At 39.1% G+C, this 18,183-nt stretch overlaps 1 protein-coding gene across 1 annotated transcript in view; it reads right to left on the bottom strand.

The window, feature by feature from the left end:
• Positions 1-18,183, bottom strand: part of pan (transcription factor pangolin) — a 197,374-nt gene that overhangs the window by 158,230 nt on the left and 20,961 nt on the right. The window contains exon 2 of the mRNA XM_089238439.1: positions 5,903-5,996. Within this exon, the coding sequence (XP_089094565.1) occupies positions 5,903-5,996 (94 nt within the window). The remainder of the gene's footprint in view (positions 1-5,902; positions 5,997-18,183) is intronic.

Raw genomic sequence — 18,183 nt, 5'->3', positions numbered from 1 at the left:
GATCCTAGTTTAATAACAATAATTGGCAACTATGCTTGCTTTTGACATCGTATTTGCACCAGTAACCGATGTTTTCGTACTTGAAAACTTGATTTCTCATATTTTTCCTGAGAAAACGGGGCCAGCCTGGAATCAGTGCCGTCTTAACGCATGGGCCCACCTGGGCACGGCCCGGGGGCCTCAAGAAAAGGCCTCACAAAAATGAAATCTGGTTGAAATTTTCTAGGATTTACCGGGTAGAGCTTTCGAAAAACCACTTGGCCCGGGGGCCCACGATACTCTTAAGACGGCCCTGCCTGGAATTGCGAGAACCGAAAGAGTATTTTCTTACGGGATTTTTCATTTGGATGAACACGATTTGAAGCCGAAAGGAAACTTTTAATATAAGGCAGAAAAATTGGAAGCATTGACACCTATGTAATATCCAATGGTTATAGGTGAGATGACCACCTTCAGCGACCTCACGAGCTTCGCACGGATGATATGGATGGTGGTGGTCAGTTTCCCCCCTGCGAACAAAAGATACCCACAACTTTTTAATGCTTTTTTCACTCCAACATTCCATTTTATCAATTTTTTTTTGCAACAGGATTCAGCACTTCACTCAGTTATAAGACATTTTTTTTTTTATAGAAGCTAGAGAGGGGGCATCCAGATCCATTTCTATCATAACTCACATTATTCACAATAACAGTGATTTTGTTACAAGTAGTTTACTGAAGAATGACAATATGTTCCAATTTTTTTCTTCTTCTTCTTCTTCTTCTTCTTGTAAATACAGTAAGTTTGCAAGAGAGAAAATTTCCGTCTTGTGATTGCAAAAATGTAAAAAGAAAACCCCTTTGGGTCGAGTTTTCCCAAGCAATTGCGATGGGCGCCTTCTCATGAAAACTTCCGGTAATGTTGAAGTCACCCTGTAAACCTCCCTTTATAATATCGTATTCAGGACTTATCTCTTCAAAAGCAGGATGTCTTCCTTTTTTCTTAAGAGATTTTCACGGTATAAGTTCCTTATCTTCCCTCCCCTAAGATTTTTGTTTGGATGAGATTTTCTCTCCCATGTTGTTATGGGGTGGCAGTAAAAAAAAATGACTCGACTTGACAGAAACTGTCTTCTAGTTTTGCCTTTTGGGCATAATGGAGAGATTTGTAGTTTTCTTTTTTCATATTCTCGACTTTTTCTTGTGAGAAATACAGTCAAACTCGATTAAAACGGCATCGAATATTCCTTGAGTTTTTGTCGTTGCAACGTTTTCCAGACCTTTTTTTGACGAAAAACGTAATAAGATGCAAAGAACATGAAGTTTTATTCCACAATGATTGTGACCATATTTGATAAAAAAAAACCGGGAAATTTGAGGGGGGGGGGGTTCATAAATACGAGATATCGCCAATTCTTGCCAAATTTTTCCAGAGGTAAATCAGAGAAATCGCCAAGCGGGGCTAACGAATGACTATTGGTAAGAAATAAGTACTAGAAACTACGCAGTGATTTAGAATGTGTTTCACAGGTTGGGGGCAGTGGTTGATTTAAGTAGGCCGAGGCCTTGGGAGCAAAAGAAAATATTGGACCCCTTAAATTAGAAAAAGTGTGAATTTTGGGTTCTTCGGGGCCCCTTTAGAAATAGAGGCCCTGGGCGCGCACCTGGTGCGCCCGCCGTTAAATCAGCCTCTGTTCGGGGGGAATTAGAATGCCAAATAAATGAGACGAGTATTTGATTCATATTCATTTCAACGCAATTTATAAATTATGCAAAATACCTACATCTTCGATTCTAGCACGACACTAGATAATCACTCAGACTGTTAGGTACCTATACACACGTACTTCCGGCACAAATAAATCGGTAGTAAATTGCCCATGGCGATAGACCGGAGTTATCCTCGGTTTGAATGAATAAATATTGCTGTCAGCCCTGCTTAAACCGATATCAACGGTTCCAGAACGCAATATTTGATTAAGCTGGGTATTCTATTATGGGGGGGGGGGACAATTTAAACTCGTGATCAATATTAATAAAGCTTCTGGAATGAATCAAAATGAAATGAAATTTACATTGAATTACAATGAGCACAATTCCCAATCTTTTACTTTTCATTGTGAAAGGTAATGGGGGAAAATGTTAGATGAAGAGGGGGAAGGTTAACGTTGTCTCTATGGAAGAAATTTTGATTTGGTTCCCGAGGATTTTAGCCGTTGAAGTGGGCTATCCCTTTATCCACCCGATTAAACGCCGATTGTATTGACGTTATAACCGAGTTTGACTTTCATGTTAGTTTCCACATTGCATAATAGGATGCGTTTCCACGACCCATCTTTTTTTTTCATTCATAACAGTATCTGTTGATAAGATATGAACAATGGACTTATCTTTCGTAGACAAATAATTAAATTTTGGGCTGATGTATATGGTAATTAGACGATCCTACGGATAACATAATACCATCAATACATGCAACACGCATCGCACGTTATCCAAGAGCTTTGAAACAAGGATGGGATCAGTTTCAGCCAATCAATAAACTTCCTCTGCATTTAAAACGGTGTTGAGTAAATGGCCTAGCGATCGGTTTACAGTTAACGAGTGTTTAGATAATCATGTGATGGCGCCATGGAGAGAGATATGTATGTACACAAACTGCTGCTATAATTGTATTTGTTTCGGGAGGAAAACTATAAACAAATGCATTTATAGGATATATACCACAACTATACAAACTGCTGTATGGTTGTGGAAAAAGATGAATCCAACTCAGTGTTTAAGAACTGGAGACTAGAAAGTTTGGTTTGGCCTGGAGCTGAAACGACACAAAAATAAAATTGCCCTGCGTTGAATAACAAATTACCAACACCATTAAAACTAGCTTATTTATACTCGGAGAAACCAACATGCTGATCTTACATAGCTGTTCTGTCAACTTGGAGCACAAATGCCATTTTCAGACGTAGTCCAATAGATTTTCTTTTGTAAGAGAATTCTTTTACAAGCAAATGGTATAGCATCGAGCGCATTGGCGGCGATTAAACTAAAAATAACTGACTAAGTTACTCATGACCCTCATAGGCGGAGATCTTTGGCAGGCACCTCTCTATAGTGACTTTATAGTGTAAAAAAACATTTGTTTCGGACCCTGAGGTGGAGAGCTGCAAGTCCCACCCTTGTGAGGGCCATGACGTTACTTATTCTCCATCCGTTTATCCACTACCGGATTAAACGGGGCCGACTGTATTGACGTTATAACCGAGTTTGACTTTTATGTTAGTTTCCACAATGGATATAATGCTACTTTCAAGCCTTTCAATTCCGAAGAATCGCTCCACATTCGCCACGTAAGAGACATTAATTCCTCATTCAGTGTGGTGGTATCTCCCGAAATATTTGGTTAACAGAAGTTAAATGTGGTTTCTAACAATATAATTAACACGTGGTCACGAAACCCCTTCTGTTTATAGTGATTCTCAAAGTGTGCGTCACAGCTCCTAGAGGCGTCGCCAAACATTGTCAAGGGCGTCGCACCGAGAAAAGAATATTAATGGGAGCCTAACCTATTCATTCAAAGGAATCAACACACACGTTACACAGTCGTTACTGTCACGAAGAAGTCTCGGGTGTCAAAAGTTCAAGAAACACGCACAGCTTACTCTCGATCCAATGAACCTAAAATACAGGGTGTCCTTGAAATCCGTAAATAGTTGAAAAATTCATAAAAATCGAAGGAATTGATTAATTTTTGAATACGGTTTGCGAAAAAAATATTCTCAAAGGAGGGAATCTGTTTTAGTACCAAAAAAATTTAGTTCGAATTTTCGCCGATAGAGGACAATGCATGAAAGCAAAACCAATGGAAATATCCATATCCTATAAATATATCCATGGAATCTCATAAAATGGAAGGTGTACGATTGGTAGCTCATTTCTGAATTTTTTCTGTTATTAAAGCTTTCATTAGGTTTTCATTGTGATGTTGACATTGATGGATAAAGCACTATTGGTGAAGTTGTTTTACCTCAGCCCCGAATCACCGGCTGGATCTTTACGAACGTTTCGGACACAGAAGAGATTGAACAAAGGTTAAGGTCCAAAATTATGTAATTTATCTTGTGCGGCGCCCTCTAAGGATAAAACCTCGTGGTTGTTCTATTCTGTACCAAAAACAAATCTCCCTTCGTCACAATAACTTTTTCGCAAACCACATTACTAATTACTTTAATGGATTTCTAAACTATTTACGAATTTGTGTGGCACCCTGTATCTTTCGAACTTGATCTGTTAGCCTTGTTGATGTATTGACATCTCTAAACCTCAATTAAACTAACATTTTCTCGATATCAATACACCCACTAAGTTCTACCACGACAGCAGAATCAATTCGACAATATCTGATTCTATAATTGAAAAAAAATCAGAATACACACCAAGAAAGAAGAAATTGATGGATAATGCGGATGGCCGGGAAAAAGAAGGCGAGGTCGGTGTCCCTTAGCTTGCTTGTTTGCAATGATATACATACTCACCTTCTAGAAAACACTCATTAAAAACACGCGTGCGCTCTCTCCATCGGTAATTACATTTTCGTCGAATTATTACTCTCTTTTTTTCGATATCGGAAGTTGAAGGAACCGGAAATGAGGGTATGATAACGCTCAAAAAAAAAACCCCAAATCAAACTGCAAATCATAAGCAAACACACACACTAGGGGTTTTCCATCTACTATAATCACGTCCAATCGAAACGAAAATTTAATTTTTAAAAAATAAAATCGATCCACGAAGCACGTACCGTACGCTTCCACAGTAATGGTAAGTACTCGAAACAACATAAAACACGCGATTCGATGGAATAACTAAAAATAAATAAATTCTAATTTTCTTAAGTTTCAATGACATTGGTTTTCCTCGATATGGCGTTGCCGTTTCCTAGAATCTAATGATCAATCTCTCATCAAGTACCTAAAGAGTTAGAGAGAGAGAGAGAGTCCGTCTCTCCCAACTCATGCGTAACTCAAACTCGTAAGAGAAAATGTGCACTTCAATTACAACAACTTATCAATCACGATTTGTCCAGAAAACTTCAAGGTCTCTACATAAGAAACATGTACATCTCTCTCTCTCTCTCAAGATATATGTACATGTACGCATGTATATGCAAGCAAGAAAAAGGACATTTTATTTTTGTGTGTGTGTGTGTGCCTAATGAGGATTTCCGCGATATGCCTGACAAAGACCCCCACAACCGGGAAAAAGATCAATCATGATCAAACGACAAGTCGCGAATCCATGACTGGGTGACAAAAGTGGGAAGGACAGATCTCTCGGAATTGATAAAATACTGGGCAAAGACACACAAACTCTGTCTCGTTGTCGACTGTCCGAATTGAATATTACTTGCCCTGTAATTTCCATATTTATACACGCAATTTATTTCATTTCTGTTTCTGTGCCGTACGGCACGCCCGTATAACTGGTTAAATACAACTTCTGAAAAGAAAGATCGGCAAAACCGTTTTTCACACGTTTTCTGAAGGACGAATGTGTGTTGTCAACCCATTACAATACGATATGCACAAGTGCATCGTCATACCCAATGTGCGCTGAACGGTTCGTTCGTCAAAGGTAATATATTCATTCTTTCCCCTACTTAGAATAGAGATGAGTATCAGAGCTCACGACACACCTTTCGTCACCTACTGTATATCATTGAGGCCCCCCCCCCCGTCTCAATGCCGAAGTCATACACTAACTCGATTACATAAAACTATCACGAGGCAATACTTATTATCGGCAGGGATTTGACCATTTTTCTTAACGACCCCATCTCGATGATCGTGAATATCATTCATACGGAATTCTCGCGGAGCTGAAAAGTGTCCAAAAAATTGTTGAGAAGACGAAATTCTTACCTGGAATAGGACCGCTATCCGGCCTGCAGACCGACGATCCTTTCGGTGACCCATAATCGTTATTAGAATGACCAGATATGTCAGCTTCCTTTACCTGCAGAAGAACGAACGGAACATTAGTCAATGGAATATGTGCTTCGTATGTGATTATGTCATTAGTTAACTATCTATGAATCACCTCCCATAAACACAAGCATTGATTTTTTTTTTATACAGGTAAAAAATAAGCTAACAGGTGTTGTTAGCGTATTTTTAATTGAAACGATGCAACAACACAGCAATTTAATTAAAGTGGATTTCTTTTAATTAACTAAAATAGTTAATTAAGGGTAAAATATATACACTTTGCCTTGATTTTAATGTTCTCTGTAAAGAGATAAAATTTTGCTTATCAAAGTTGAAAAGTTTCTAACTTGAATTTCATTTCCAATCCCCTCAACCCCAAAGCAGAATGTTTTGCGATGTTCTGCAACGGCCCTCAGCTGACTGAAAATGTTCTGCGGTAAAAATTCGCAATATAAATAATAGCAATTTTCTTAAAATTCTTCCAGATTGTTCTGCAACAGCACTGGTTGTTCTGCGACGTACGTCGCACATTTCAGCATATTCTGCTTTGGGGTCCCTCATTTTGGCGATTTGATTTCATTAAATCTTTGAACACCTTTTTCTGCGAAGAAAATTTTTTTTTCACCCTGTGCGATGGAGCACAGCTTCTCATATGTGGTGTTCAAAGGCGTAGCAGGTTTGAGTATCCCAAGAAATACTCGGTGTGGAGTATCTCGAGCAGGCACCTTCAACCCGTTGCTCGCGAGCACTATGGTGCTCCCCTGAAGCACCCAAAGTGCTCGATGCTCGTGTCCGGCTTCGTGCTCGCGAGCAATTGATCAACTTTCCAATTGCACACCCTTTACAAATTGCATTCAATTATTGAAAACAGTCATTTCACGCATTCGTGTGTCAAACTCGTAGTAATAGTGCTCTTCTTTTGAGGTTGGGTGCAGGCAGTGCTCGCGACAAGAAAAAGGTTGAAGACCTCTGATCTAGACTAAAGTTTCTCAAAATTTTTGTTCCATTGCCCCCTGACGAAATCCACAGGCTCCTATGTTATACTCGTAGCTTCTATCGGCCCCGAAGGGGATACATTGCCCACTTTGGGAGACACTGATCTAGACCTACAGACATGAGCAGGACCGTCTTAAAAGCATCATGGGCTCCCGGGCCAATTGGTTTTTCTGAGGCCCTACCTGGAAATTCTCGAAAATTTCAATTAGTTCTCATTTTTGTGAGGCCCCTCTTCTCTTGAGGGCCCCCGGGCCCATGCGTTAAGACGGCACTGGACATGGACAGGAGGTTTTCGTACCGTGCGCAAGAGGTGTTCATACCCGAAGAAATGCGTACTTTCGGAAATATAAAAGCTGCTTTCGCATTCTTTTGTATATTACACCATGGGACTTGATGCATTATTTCAATGTGTTTTTCACCATTGATAATTACTGTCAAACTTGATTATAACAACATTGCTGATTTCATGAAAATTTGCCGATATAACCGATGTTGACATTTTCCAAGACCTTTTTCGACGAATAATGAAATCAGACGCAATCAAACCCAATGCAAGAAGTTATTTTATTATGATTAAGGTGACCATATTTGATAGAGAAAAATACGGACAATTGGGATCATACATAAGGAATTTGCCAATTCAGAATTTCATACAGCAAATCTGCAATGACATGAAATCTATTTCAGGGAAAAAAAAAACTGAGTATGAACGTAATTCATAAATTGTGCAAATTATCTCCATCTTAATTAAAGTAAGCTTCCATTGAAAAACGAGACAGTTTTATTAAACGTCGGGCAAAATTACGGTATAATACAGGAATGTTCTATATACGGGTCATACCAATAATGAAGTGGAACCACCGAACATGTATAATGTATCTTTTTTATCGTTAGGCATCTCAATAGAACAAGAGACAAACATTCTCTCAAGGCCTAGAGTGCTAATGCCATTAAAGGGGAAGCAAAAATGTCGTTATATCCGAGGTCGTTGCGTTTTATCGACGCGCCATAAGCAACGCTGATTACCATTATCCTCTATGGGAATCAGTCCGGACCGGCATATATACACACATTCAGCCTGTTATGTATGCACAACTCATTCGGTTGCAAATCGCCCATGGCGATAGACCGGAGTTGCGCTCGGTTTGAAAGAAAAAAAAAGTCCGGACCGACATGGCGTTATAGCCGAGATGCCGTATTTCTCGCGCACTCCTGAATGACCCGTCACGAACCCGTGGCGTGGGGGGGGGGGGGGGGGGGAGGCGGTAAGCGTACCGCAGATTAGAAACCACAGCACCAATCAGACATCAAACACAATTATGACGTCTCCAAATACAAAGCAACCGATACCTCAATTCAAAATTTGGGGGACGAAACACATACAGTACCGAGAGCAAATCACTAATGATACAACCCCTTTATACGTCTGTCCCAAAAATTCGACTCGCTGTTTATATGATAATTTATTCATTGTTAACTCGACGAGTTTTACCACCGCCGTCTCTCTCTTCCTTTCTTTAACAAGTTAAAGAAGCGCGGGGGGAGGGGGTGAAAAAGAAGATTGTATATATACACACACACCATCTATCATATATACATAAATAAGAAAGAAATAAGATAGACAAACCACGTGATTTTTTTCCCCCTCATCAGGAGGGGGGGAAAAAAGAGCACCTCCGATATAGCAGGTGTATTTATTTCTGCACCTCATGGAAAGAAAAGAATCTTGTCTAGTCAGTTTATACGCATCTTCCAAGGAGTGCGGTGAAGAAAAATTCACCTTCCTCCCCTGCATACAAGGATAGGGCCACAATTTATAAGAACTTCGTAAGCGTAAGTCCGAGCTCCCTCCCATCCAGTCTCTACCCATCCGCCAAAAAAACTCCACTTACGCAAGAGCAAGCCACAACCTGGGGTGTGTTCACCCCCTAGGTGAGATTTGAACTGCGGGGTGGAATTTTTTTTTTTTTATTTCTTACTTAGTATATAAGATTCGTGCTCATAGCAGTAGTAGCCAGGGCTGATAAAAAAAAAAAAACGTGGCTAGCGTCTTTCAGCCGGTTAGTAGTGGCAACACTACAGCATTATACAGCGAAACCTCGTTTATACGACGTTGGATTTTCTCTCTCCCCCCCCCCCCCCCATCGAAACGACGTACAAATGCGGCAATCGCACAACGGAGACTTTGACCGACTTCCAACAGACATACCCGATAAAAAAAATTTCAACGAACTCCTGCCCGCGGGTCAGATGCGGCCCGTGAATGGTGTTCCGCCAGAAAAGCGTCAACACACGTACAGAACAGTTATCCCTAAAATGACTATAAAACTACGGAAAAGCGGGGTCGACTCGACATCGCCAATCATCACCAAAAAATTGTCATAAGTGTACCATTTATAGCAAAATAATTGTCAAAATTAAGTTGACTTGAAAAAAACGCCAAAAGGCGAGTCAAGTTGCCAATTACGACCAAAAAAATGCGAAGAGCAATTAAAGTTGTCAATTAAGCCAAAAAATTATCAGATGTAATAACAGTTGCCAAATCTCACTAAAATTGCTGAAAAAAAAGGCAAATAATGGGCGATAAGGAAGCCATTACAATATCGCATATTTGGCCCGCAGTCTCGATCATCCCTGGTCACCCGCAAAAGTTGGTCATCCCTGGCTTAGACAAATAAAATTTGCGGAACTCTTTTGCTTGTATCTCGATTGTAATTATAATATTCCTTTGAAAAACAAAAACAACCAAAAACATTGAACATCTACTGGCTCAATGGCTATTTTCGTACATATCAACAATCGGTCTAAAATTTAGGGATTTTGCGGTGGTTATGCAAGAGCAACTGCTTCAGCAACGCGTTTTCACTGTCTACAAAAACTGCGAACATTTCATTGGATATAAATGAAGTTTCTTCTCTACTCAATCGGATGTAACGGATACCAAGGCAAGTGATCCCCACAGACGCCATTTCAACCAATAGTACAAGTACCATCTGCACCACCTCACCGTTCACAAAAGAAAAAGTGATCAACTATAAAGAAGACGACTGACTGATGGCAGAAAATGCCGGGGATATCGAATGACTTGAATTGAAGATGAAACTGATTATGAATTTTATATATGATTTATTATTGATTTCAATATGCGATTTAGAATTTTATATTCGAATTAAGATTTAATATGCGATGCAGAGTTATCATGTTTGATTTCTGATTGTGTACGTGGATTGCGATCTTACAACTGATTTTACACTTATGATTGTGATGATGATCGTGCTGAAAGAGACAAAAATGCGTTAATCGCCGGCGCCATGATCAGACAAAGAACAAAGCGCATCGCCAAATATTTCTGAAAACTGGCTCATTTTTTCTGCTTCATGTGTACACAGATGGCAGTAAAAGGGGAAATTTGATGTTCAAGACATTGCAAAATACAGTTGGGCCCGCTCAAACGGGTGAAATTTTGGTGCCGGAGCATTTCATAAGTCAACTGTTAATGCACATCAATCGCTATGCACAATGTTTTGAAGCAGCGGTTCTCAACCGGTGCTCCGCGGCAGCTCGAGAAAACTACAAAAAAAACAGTAAATTTGGAAAAAAATGGTTATAAGTATTTTTGATTAATAATAAATCATAACTTTTATGAATGAATAAAAAATAGGCCTAAGGGGCTCCTCCATAGAAATTATATACCAGAAAGGGCTCCGCGAGTCAAAAAAGGTTGAGAAACCGCTGTTTTTTAAAAAAAATGAAGCATTCGGAATTTGATGGAGAATATATTTTGGCCGGAATTACACTATAAAAGTTTTATGAAAGTTCTTTTAAAAACAAGGAAAAAAAAAACAACCAATAAGCGTATCGGTTGCATTCGATGCATTTTTCAAGTTTTGCAGAAAATCTTTTATGAAATTTATAGTGTACTCCCGGACTAAGATTTTAAAAAAAATATGAGAGTATGCGCTGGCTTCTAAGTATTCAAGTTGTCTTCGATATGTACATTTATTTAATTTTGTTCTCTGTTAAGCCAGCAGAGGGCGCTAACTTTCTTAATGAAAAGTAAAAATCTCAGGTATTATGATCATTGTAATTGAATATAATTTTGATGTCATTTTTAATTGTCTGATTGTATAAACGTTGTAAAATGGCAAATCCATTCGTCGTCCCCATAATCGGACACTCCGCTTAATCGGATATTCTGTACCGGAACACCGTCGGCATCGTTTGAGTGCGGTGCCGACTATAAATTGTTTTCAACATTAAAATTGTAAAACCAATTACGACCGAAGCTAAACGCCGTATAAATGTGAAAGTCGTATAACTGATCAGCGTATAAACGAGGTTCCACTTTAGCCAGTCTATCAGGGCTCCATCCAACCAACATTACGCACCCCCGAATCTCCGTTATTATGGGCAAAAGATCGTGCGGATGGTGGAGACGGAGGGAGTTTGGAACCGTTTTTGGGGTGGAATAGAGGTTAGAAGGTAGAGTAAGTAGATGGCCCAAGAAAAAACGTCTTGCGGAGGGTTTTCTTATTTTTCTCTCTCTCTCTCCACTGGAAACCTCCTATAAAAAAAACCGGAATCTTGTTAGCCAAGGACGTTGGGTGGTGAAACAGCCGCGCCCCAAGTGCCCCGGGGATACAACCTGTCGTTCTTGGACTTGAACTGTGATTTTCCTCTCTCCTCTCTCTCTCTCAATCACCTCCCACTCTATAACTAACTTGGCTTGGATGGACGTGAAGGCAATGCAACAGCTATGAGGTGGGGGGGGGGGGGGGGCAATCCTTAACACAGAAACGATTGCTTGGTGCCCTTGCCCCTCTCGCCAGTAAAAATAAGAAAGAAAGAAAATAAAAAAAATGGTACCCCTCTATTATAAGCTTACAAACACTGTAGCGGAGTTGTTGGTTTGAAATTACTTGTCTGACTCGAGGTACTTCTTCAAGATGGAGCTGAGGGGGCATTTGAGTATAGAAAAAAAAAGAAGGAAATCGCCAATAAAAAAGTGTTTAGATCGTGAGTATTAAGAGATGTAGAGACTTTTCGGAAAAAGGATTTGCGCAAGCATGTCAATATAAATTTTTTACTGCCTTGTTCCTACGGGAGGTTTCGTTGACGTTGATTTAGGATCTCCACCGAAAAAAAAAAATCCTGCTGTTTTTCGTTGTTTTTTTAGAGGAATTCCTGATGATATTTGATCAAGTCTCAAGGGAGAAAAAAAATCTGAAAATATCCAGTTGAATTTCATTGAATTAAGCACGCTTAACGCTGCTGAGGCCTCCATTAGGCTAAAACAGTGATTCTATACCTTGGGCCAAGCGGTCCCATCTTGCGGTCTTGGGAAGAGTTCAGCAAATCGAAAACAAATATATAGAGGCACCAGACAAATTTCTTAGGAGCCAACTATCCCCCAAAAAATAAGGGTCTAAAATAATATTTATTTTTCGCAATTTTTACCCATTTAACCTGAACCCCCCAGAACATCACTTTGCCCGAGGACCTATGATGTTGAGATGGTATCAAGGCAATTCTTATTCGAATGAAAAAGTTCAAACCTTCCTGAGACTCCCCATTTTCCCCCCTTCGCATGATTATTACAGAAACACCCAAGATTATGAATAGGATTTATGTACGAAAAGTGACCAAGTACATATAAGTATATAACATGGTCAACCAGAGGCCTGCGGGACAAAATTTGTCCTTAGATCCATAAGACGTGGCCCGCGAAGCCAAAAAATAATACAATATCAGATCTATACGAATATATTTTACCTATAAAGAAATGTATATTTCAAAAAATAAGTTTCACTTCAGAAAAAAAAAGGAAGGTAACAGTTCCTGATGAGTCAAAATTCCACCGAAGGGGATGAGGGAGAATTCTCGCATTTCTACGGAAAAATTTTGATAATTCCACATGAATATTTTTTGTGAGCCCACTTTTCAACTAATTACTTCTGGGGGAAAAACCGCCATTCCAATGGGGAAAAAACAAAATGGGAATTGCCAATAATCTTCAATAGCAGAAGGTTTCTATCCGATTCCTAAAAAAATGGTTGAAGGGCTAAGGCTGGGATTTTGCACTATAAAAGTTTGGTAAAATATGTTTTAGAAAGAAACAACCAATAAGCGTATTGGTTACATTCGCTCGAATGTAACCGATACGCTTATCGGTTGGATTTTTCAAGTTTTGTCAAAGAACGTTTATCAAACTTTTATAGTGTAACCCCGGCCAAAGTCCACCCATGTTTATTATTATTATAATTTAAAATTGGCATTAAGATATTTGGAAATTCACTTTCATTGGAAGCAACGAATATTAAAGAAATAATTCAAGTGGTGCCTGAGCTCACTATAAAAGTCGATACAATTATTCTGAGGGAAAATTAATGTACAGTGGAAACAGTTGATAACAGCCCTGGGTCTTCAGTTATCAAGTTCTACCAAGAACAAGCCTTTTAATCAATCGAATACGTTTCTTATAAGTTATACTTTACGCTCAAAACCTGCGAAAGAAAGGACAGTATGCTCTAACTTCAACATATAGATACAATACATATTAATAAATCACGTTACAGACTGAATATTGTGTATCAGTCTGAATCTCAGAGCAATGAACTGCGAATATTGGCATAGCATGCACGCACACGAATCATTTCCGATTATCAAATATATTTTCTCGTATTTTACTGTTGTGTACAAATGTTTATTTGCTCATCTATAACCAAGATTACATGCACTCAGACGAAAATTAAACGAAAAAATTTAAATAAAAGAAAAGACAAACTTTTGAGAAGAGTAATTTTCGTGATTTCCAACGTGATGAAAGGAAGAATCATCGTGAAATTGCCATCGAGAAATGCCATTTCAAGAAATTATTATATTGATCGTTCGAGAGCTAGCTGACACTTATGCATACACAACCAAACGTTCATGAAGAATGCAATGCAAAAAAAAAAGCCAAAGTATAAAATCGATTGACTCTACGGGTTTCAAGATATATATAATTCCATCCATCTCTTTGATACATCGCCGCAGATAAGAGACCGACTCACTCATACAAATCGCGTGCACGAGATAGATAATATTCACGGCCATGTTTACAGCATGAAACATTCCGAATCATATAAACGCGTCTGACCATCAAAATTTGATCTCCAGTCAATGGTACAGACAGTCATTGATGTCGCGTGTTGCAGTTAGTCATTCGTGTCAAAAAAAAGGTTTTCGTCTGACAATTTCGATGATTCTCCCCCCCCCCTGTTTCTGTTTGTATTACACGATCAGGATGATACTGGAAACCACGCAATTATGAATCCCATTTGTGTGGGTAAATGATCTCATATTCTGAATTCTACAGATCTGATAATAAGAGATGAGAATCTCTAAACCAAAGGAGTGCTTCTTTCGTAACTATAATTCACATTCTCGCGAACAGTAAAAAAAAAGTGAATTGGTAAAAGAAAATGAGATTTTAATGACTGGAAACTGCAATATGATTATGATCGAGGTAAGTTTCCAGCGCTGATACTGCACAATATTTACGAGCCGATCATGAAGATTGCAACGTCTGATCTCCGAAGATAATAGTTATTGATTCAAGATCAATGGTTCAGTAATTTCAATGATAACCAATGGAAAATTTTATGCTTTTGAGGGTCAAAACCAGAGATCTACTGAAATAATAACCAGGCTGAATTCAATATGCCTGTCCGCTGCGACCATCAATTTTCATATATAAATTGCATAATAATGTACATATATAAGTAATGAGCTGAACTTCACTTGAATGACTGTCATCTTAAAAAATATATATAATCACAATAAATGGTCTGACAACAATGATTATCTTCCTCTAGTTCCATTTCATCTCACTGAATCTGTCGGATCTATCCAGACTCCTGCAATGTGGGACATATCCAGTCAAATTCTAACAATAGAGGATCTATTCAGAAAAATTCTAACAAATGTAGTATCTATTCAGCCAAATTCTAACTAATGTAGGATCTATTCAGCCAAATTCTAGCGATGTGAGGTCCATCTATACAGACTCCTGTGGTAGGAGGAGTCCAGACTACTACAATGTGGAACCCATCCAGCCAGATTCAAACAATGTTTTCTCATGTTGCAATCTGGTCAGAAGAGGCAAACTCTTCTGAATCCATTCAGACTACAACAAGGTGGGACCGACCTATCCAGTTAAATTTCAACAATGTAAGATCTATCCAGACTTCTACGATGTGGAATCTAATCGGACTCCAATGATGTGGAATCTATCCACAGAGACTCCAACAATGTTTTCTCGTGCTGCAAGCTGATCAGATTTTAAAACTCTACTATTCAAGAAAAACATCTGGTTTTGGTTTCTATCATTACATGTTTTTTTACTGTGGGCCTGGACATATTTACATGTTTGCACGAGACGGCAAAATTTGAAAGGATATAAATGTTTGGAAGGCAAATATAATTCAAAAAATATATATATAGTTGGGTTGGACAAGCGGGCTTGACAACGGGTATTTGCACGCACACGAGATCCCGCAGGAAAACATGAAAGTGTAATTGAAATTTCCAGTAAGTAAGTACAGTGTTTACTACTCGAGATTCCCCTTCTCTTTCCTTTTATTCAAAGTAGCTAACATCCGTCGTCAAAGGAATATGAAAGGTTGTTAACACTCGACGCTGTCCTCAAATGTCGAACAAGATGCAGGGAGAATGTGGGTTCAACCTATCCAGACTCCTAAAACGTGGAATCTGTCTATCCAGCTCGATTGAAACACTGTAGGCTGTGTTAACAATCCAGCCAGATTCCAACAACGTTTCCTCATGATGCAAGCTGACCAGAACAGGTCAAAACTGACATACGCGAAAAGACATGGTTTTGATTTCGAATCATTACATGTGGTTTGTACTGCGGACCTAGACGTATTTAGACACGTGCGGTTGCACGAGGCGGCAAAATTTAAAGGGCGATAAATTTCCGGGCGGCTATATATATTTTTTTTATGGCTGGGTTGGGCAAGACATACGTAAGAGACCCTAAACACGGTCCTGACAACGGGTATTTGCACATAACACGGGATCCCCGCAGGAAAACATGGCATTGATTAATGCGTAATTAAAACTTTAAGAAAATAAATACCGCTGGATTCCACTGAGAAAATTTGTTTATTTTTTTTTTTCAAAATAGCAAACATCAGTCGGCGAATGACAAACAAAAAAAAATTATGAAAGGTTGTTTACACTCGATGTTGTCCTCAAACGTCGAAGAGGGTGCAACGAGCCTAATGACCGCGTTTTGGAGCTCGTTCAGAGGAAGCTTTTTTCTTTTTTATTTGTTTTGGAGACACAAGTACTTCTTAACCCATAAAACAAAATTAAAAAAAGCACTTCCAAATAATTATTTAATAACACTTTTTTTTATTTTATTTTCCCATTTCTGTTTTCTTGGCGTCGCAAGAGAGGGTGTTGCTCGTGTCTCTCTCTTTCGCTCTCTTCCGCATTTTCCTTGGAGCAAAAAGAGAGAGATTGAACTGAACTCATTCCATGTGTGGGTGTGCAACCATTTCCAAAGAGAAGTCATCGTCATCACACAAACACACACAACGACCAACACTACTACAGCCTTCGGAGAAGTAGAGAAAACTCGACTCACTTCCATCGACTTGACTCGAGTGTTGCTGCTGCTGCGAACCACGCCTGTTGTTTGTTTTCTCGCAAGAGAGAGAGAGAAAAGTGCTATGTCTGACAGACATGTTCAGCTCTTCAAGAACAGGTGATTATGAAAATATGGGGCCACAAATTCTCCATCAGGTCGTCTCGTCTAACATACCGATCCTGAGGGTGAAATTACAACCCAGAGGCAATGGTCGTGAAATTAGGAATATTACAGAGGTGTAGAAACAGCCAGAAATATCTCCAAGTTTGTCAACATACTTCAGTTACTCACAAAGTGACGCCCACAGGGAGGGTCAAAACCAGTACACCTTATACTCCCACGCGAATATTTTTTTTCCGATTAGGGCCGTAAGAATAACAACACTACACACAGCTTATACCTAATAGAGAGCTCATATAAGACCAGGTTCACACTGGACCGATACGATAAGCGATGCAACAGCAATATCAACATGAATTGGTTCAAAAAGAAAACCTGAAGTGTCGATAACACGGATTGTATGATTGTAGTTCTCGGTTCGAACCCCCTTGGCAAAACAGTGGTGGTTGGTTGAAGTTAGTTTTTCAACTTCGAGGCGCGAATGCGAGCCAGTCTCCCGTTTCACAGAGCAGGAAGACCTACATCATGATACACTACGTGCAAATTCGAACGTGTACCATTTTCACTTGAAAATATGGAAGACAGATTGGTAGTACTAGCAAGAAACAAGGCTAATTCTCACAACATAAATATGTTAGAGCCACTTATTTACATTACCCACAACCGGAACTAGATCGGGACAGAAGGTGGGGGGGACTGCCCTGGGCGGCAGTTTTAGGTGGGGACAAAGAAAACACTACTATAAAATTATCAAATTTTAAAGTAGAGGTGGTCCGGTATTGGCGACTAAACTTTAACACAAGTGATGCCTAAATTGAAGTTTAAAGATTAAACAACTTTTTATTTAAATCGATGAGTGTCTTCAATATCTAGACTTCACTCACGTAGCAATAATTCGTTCATTAGCATTGGTTTATGTGAATTGCCCATTCGCCTCCATGAATCTGACTTTTTTTGTCTTTGCCTAATTAAAAGATTTTGTCGATATTGTATGTACAAAATGAATGCTGAGTATTTTTTTAATATTCATTTGTATTGGTGAGCAAATAAATCTATCTTCAGACATGAGAGAGGGGGTTGTTTCAAGAGACCCTTGAAATATCGAAAAAAGAAAACCATTTTTAGGACTTTTTTTTGAGAGAAAACACGTGCTTGGCTCTAAGAAATTTTGCTGGCGCCCAAATTATTTTTTTCCGATTGGTCAAGACCTGGCTCATCTTACATCACGGATTAAAAACTGGCGATACATACATCTATCTTGTGTTTATGATGTGTCATTCAAATGAGGGTTGAATCCGGCATTTTAGAGAGGAAATCCGTAATGATCGACCCGGAGATTATTTCGATCCATGCATGCTCTGGTAGGAAAAGGGAATCCTAACATTTTGAATGATGGAGTCTCTGGGAGAATCTAGTGATAAAGTGAGAAAGGAATGAGATAATG

The sequence above is a fragment of the Pholcus phalangioides genome, unplaced genomic scaffold (genome assembly GCF_987345545.1).
Source record: "Pholcus phalangioides strain wild (caught in Gottingen) unplaced genomic scaffold, Ppha-v1.0 ptg000002l_1, whole genome shotgun sequence".
Taxonomy (NCBI): Eukaryota; Metazoa; Arthropoda; class Arachnida; order Araneae; family Pholcidae; genus Pholcus; species Pholcus phalangioides.
Note: the sequence above shows the minus strand (reverse complement) of the source record. Positions and strands in the feature narration are given on the sequence as shown.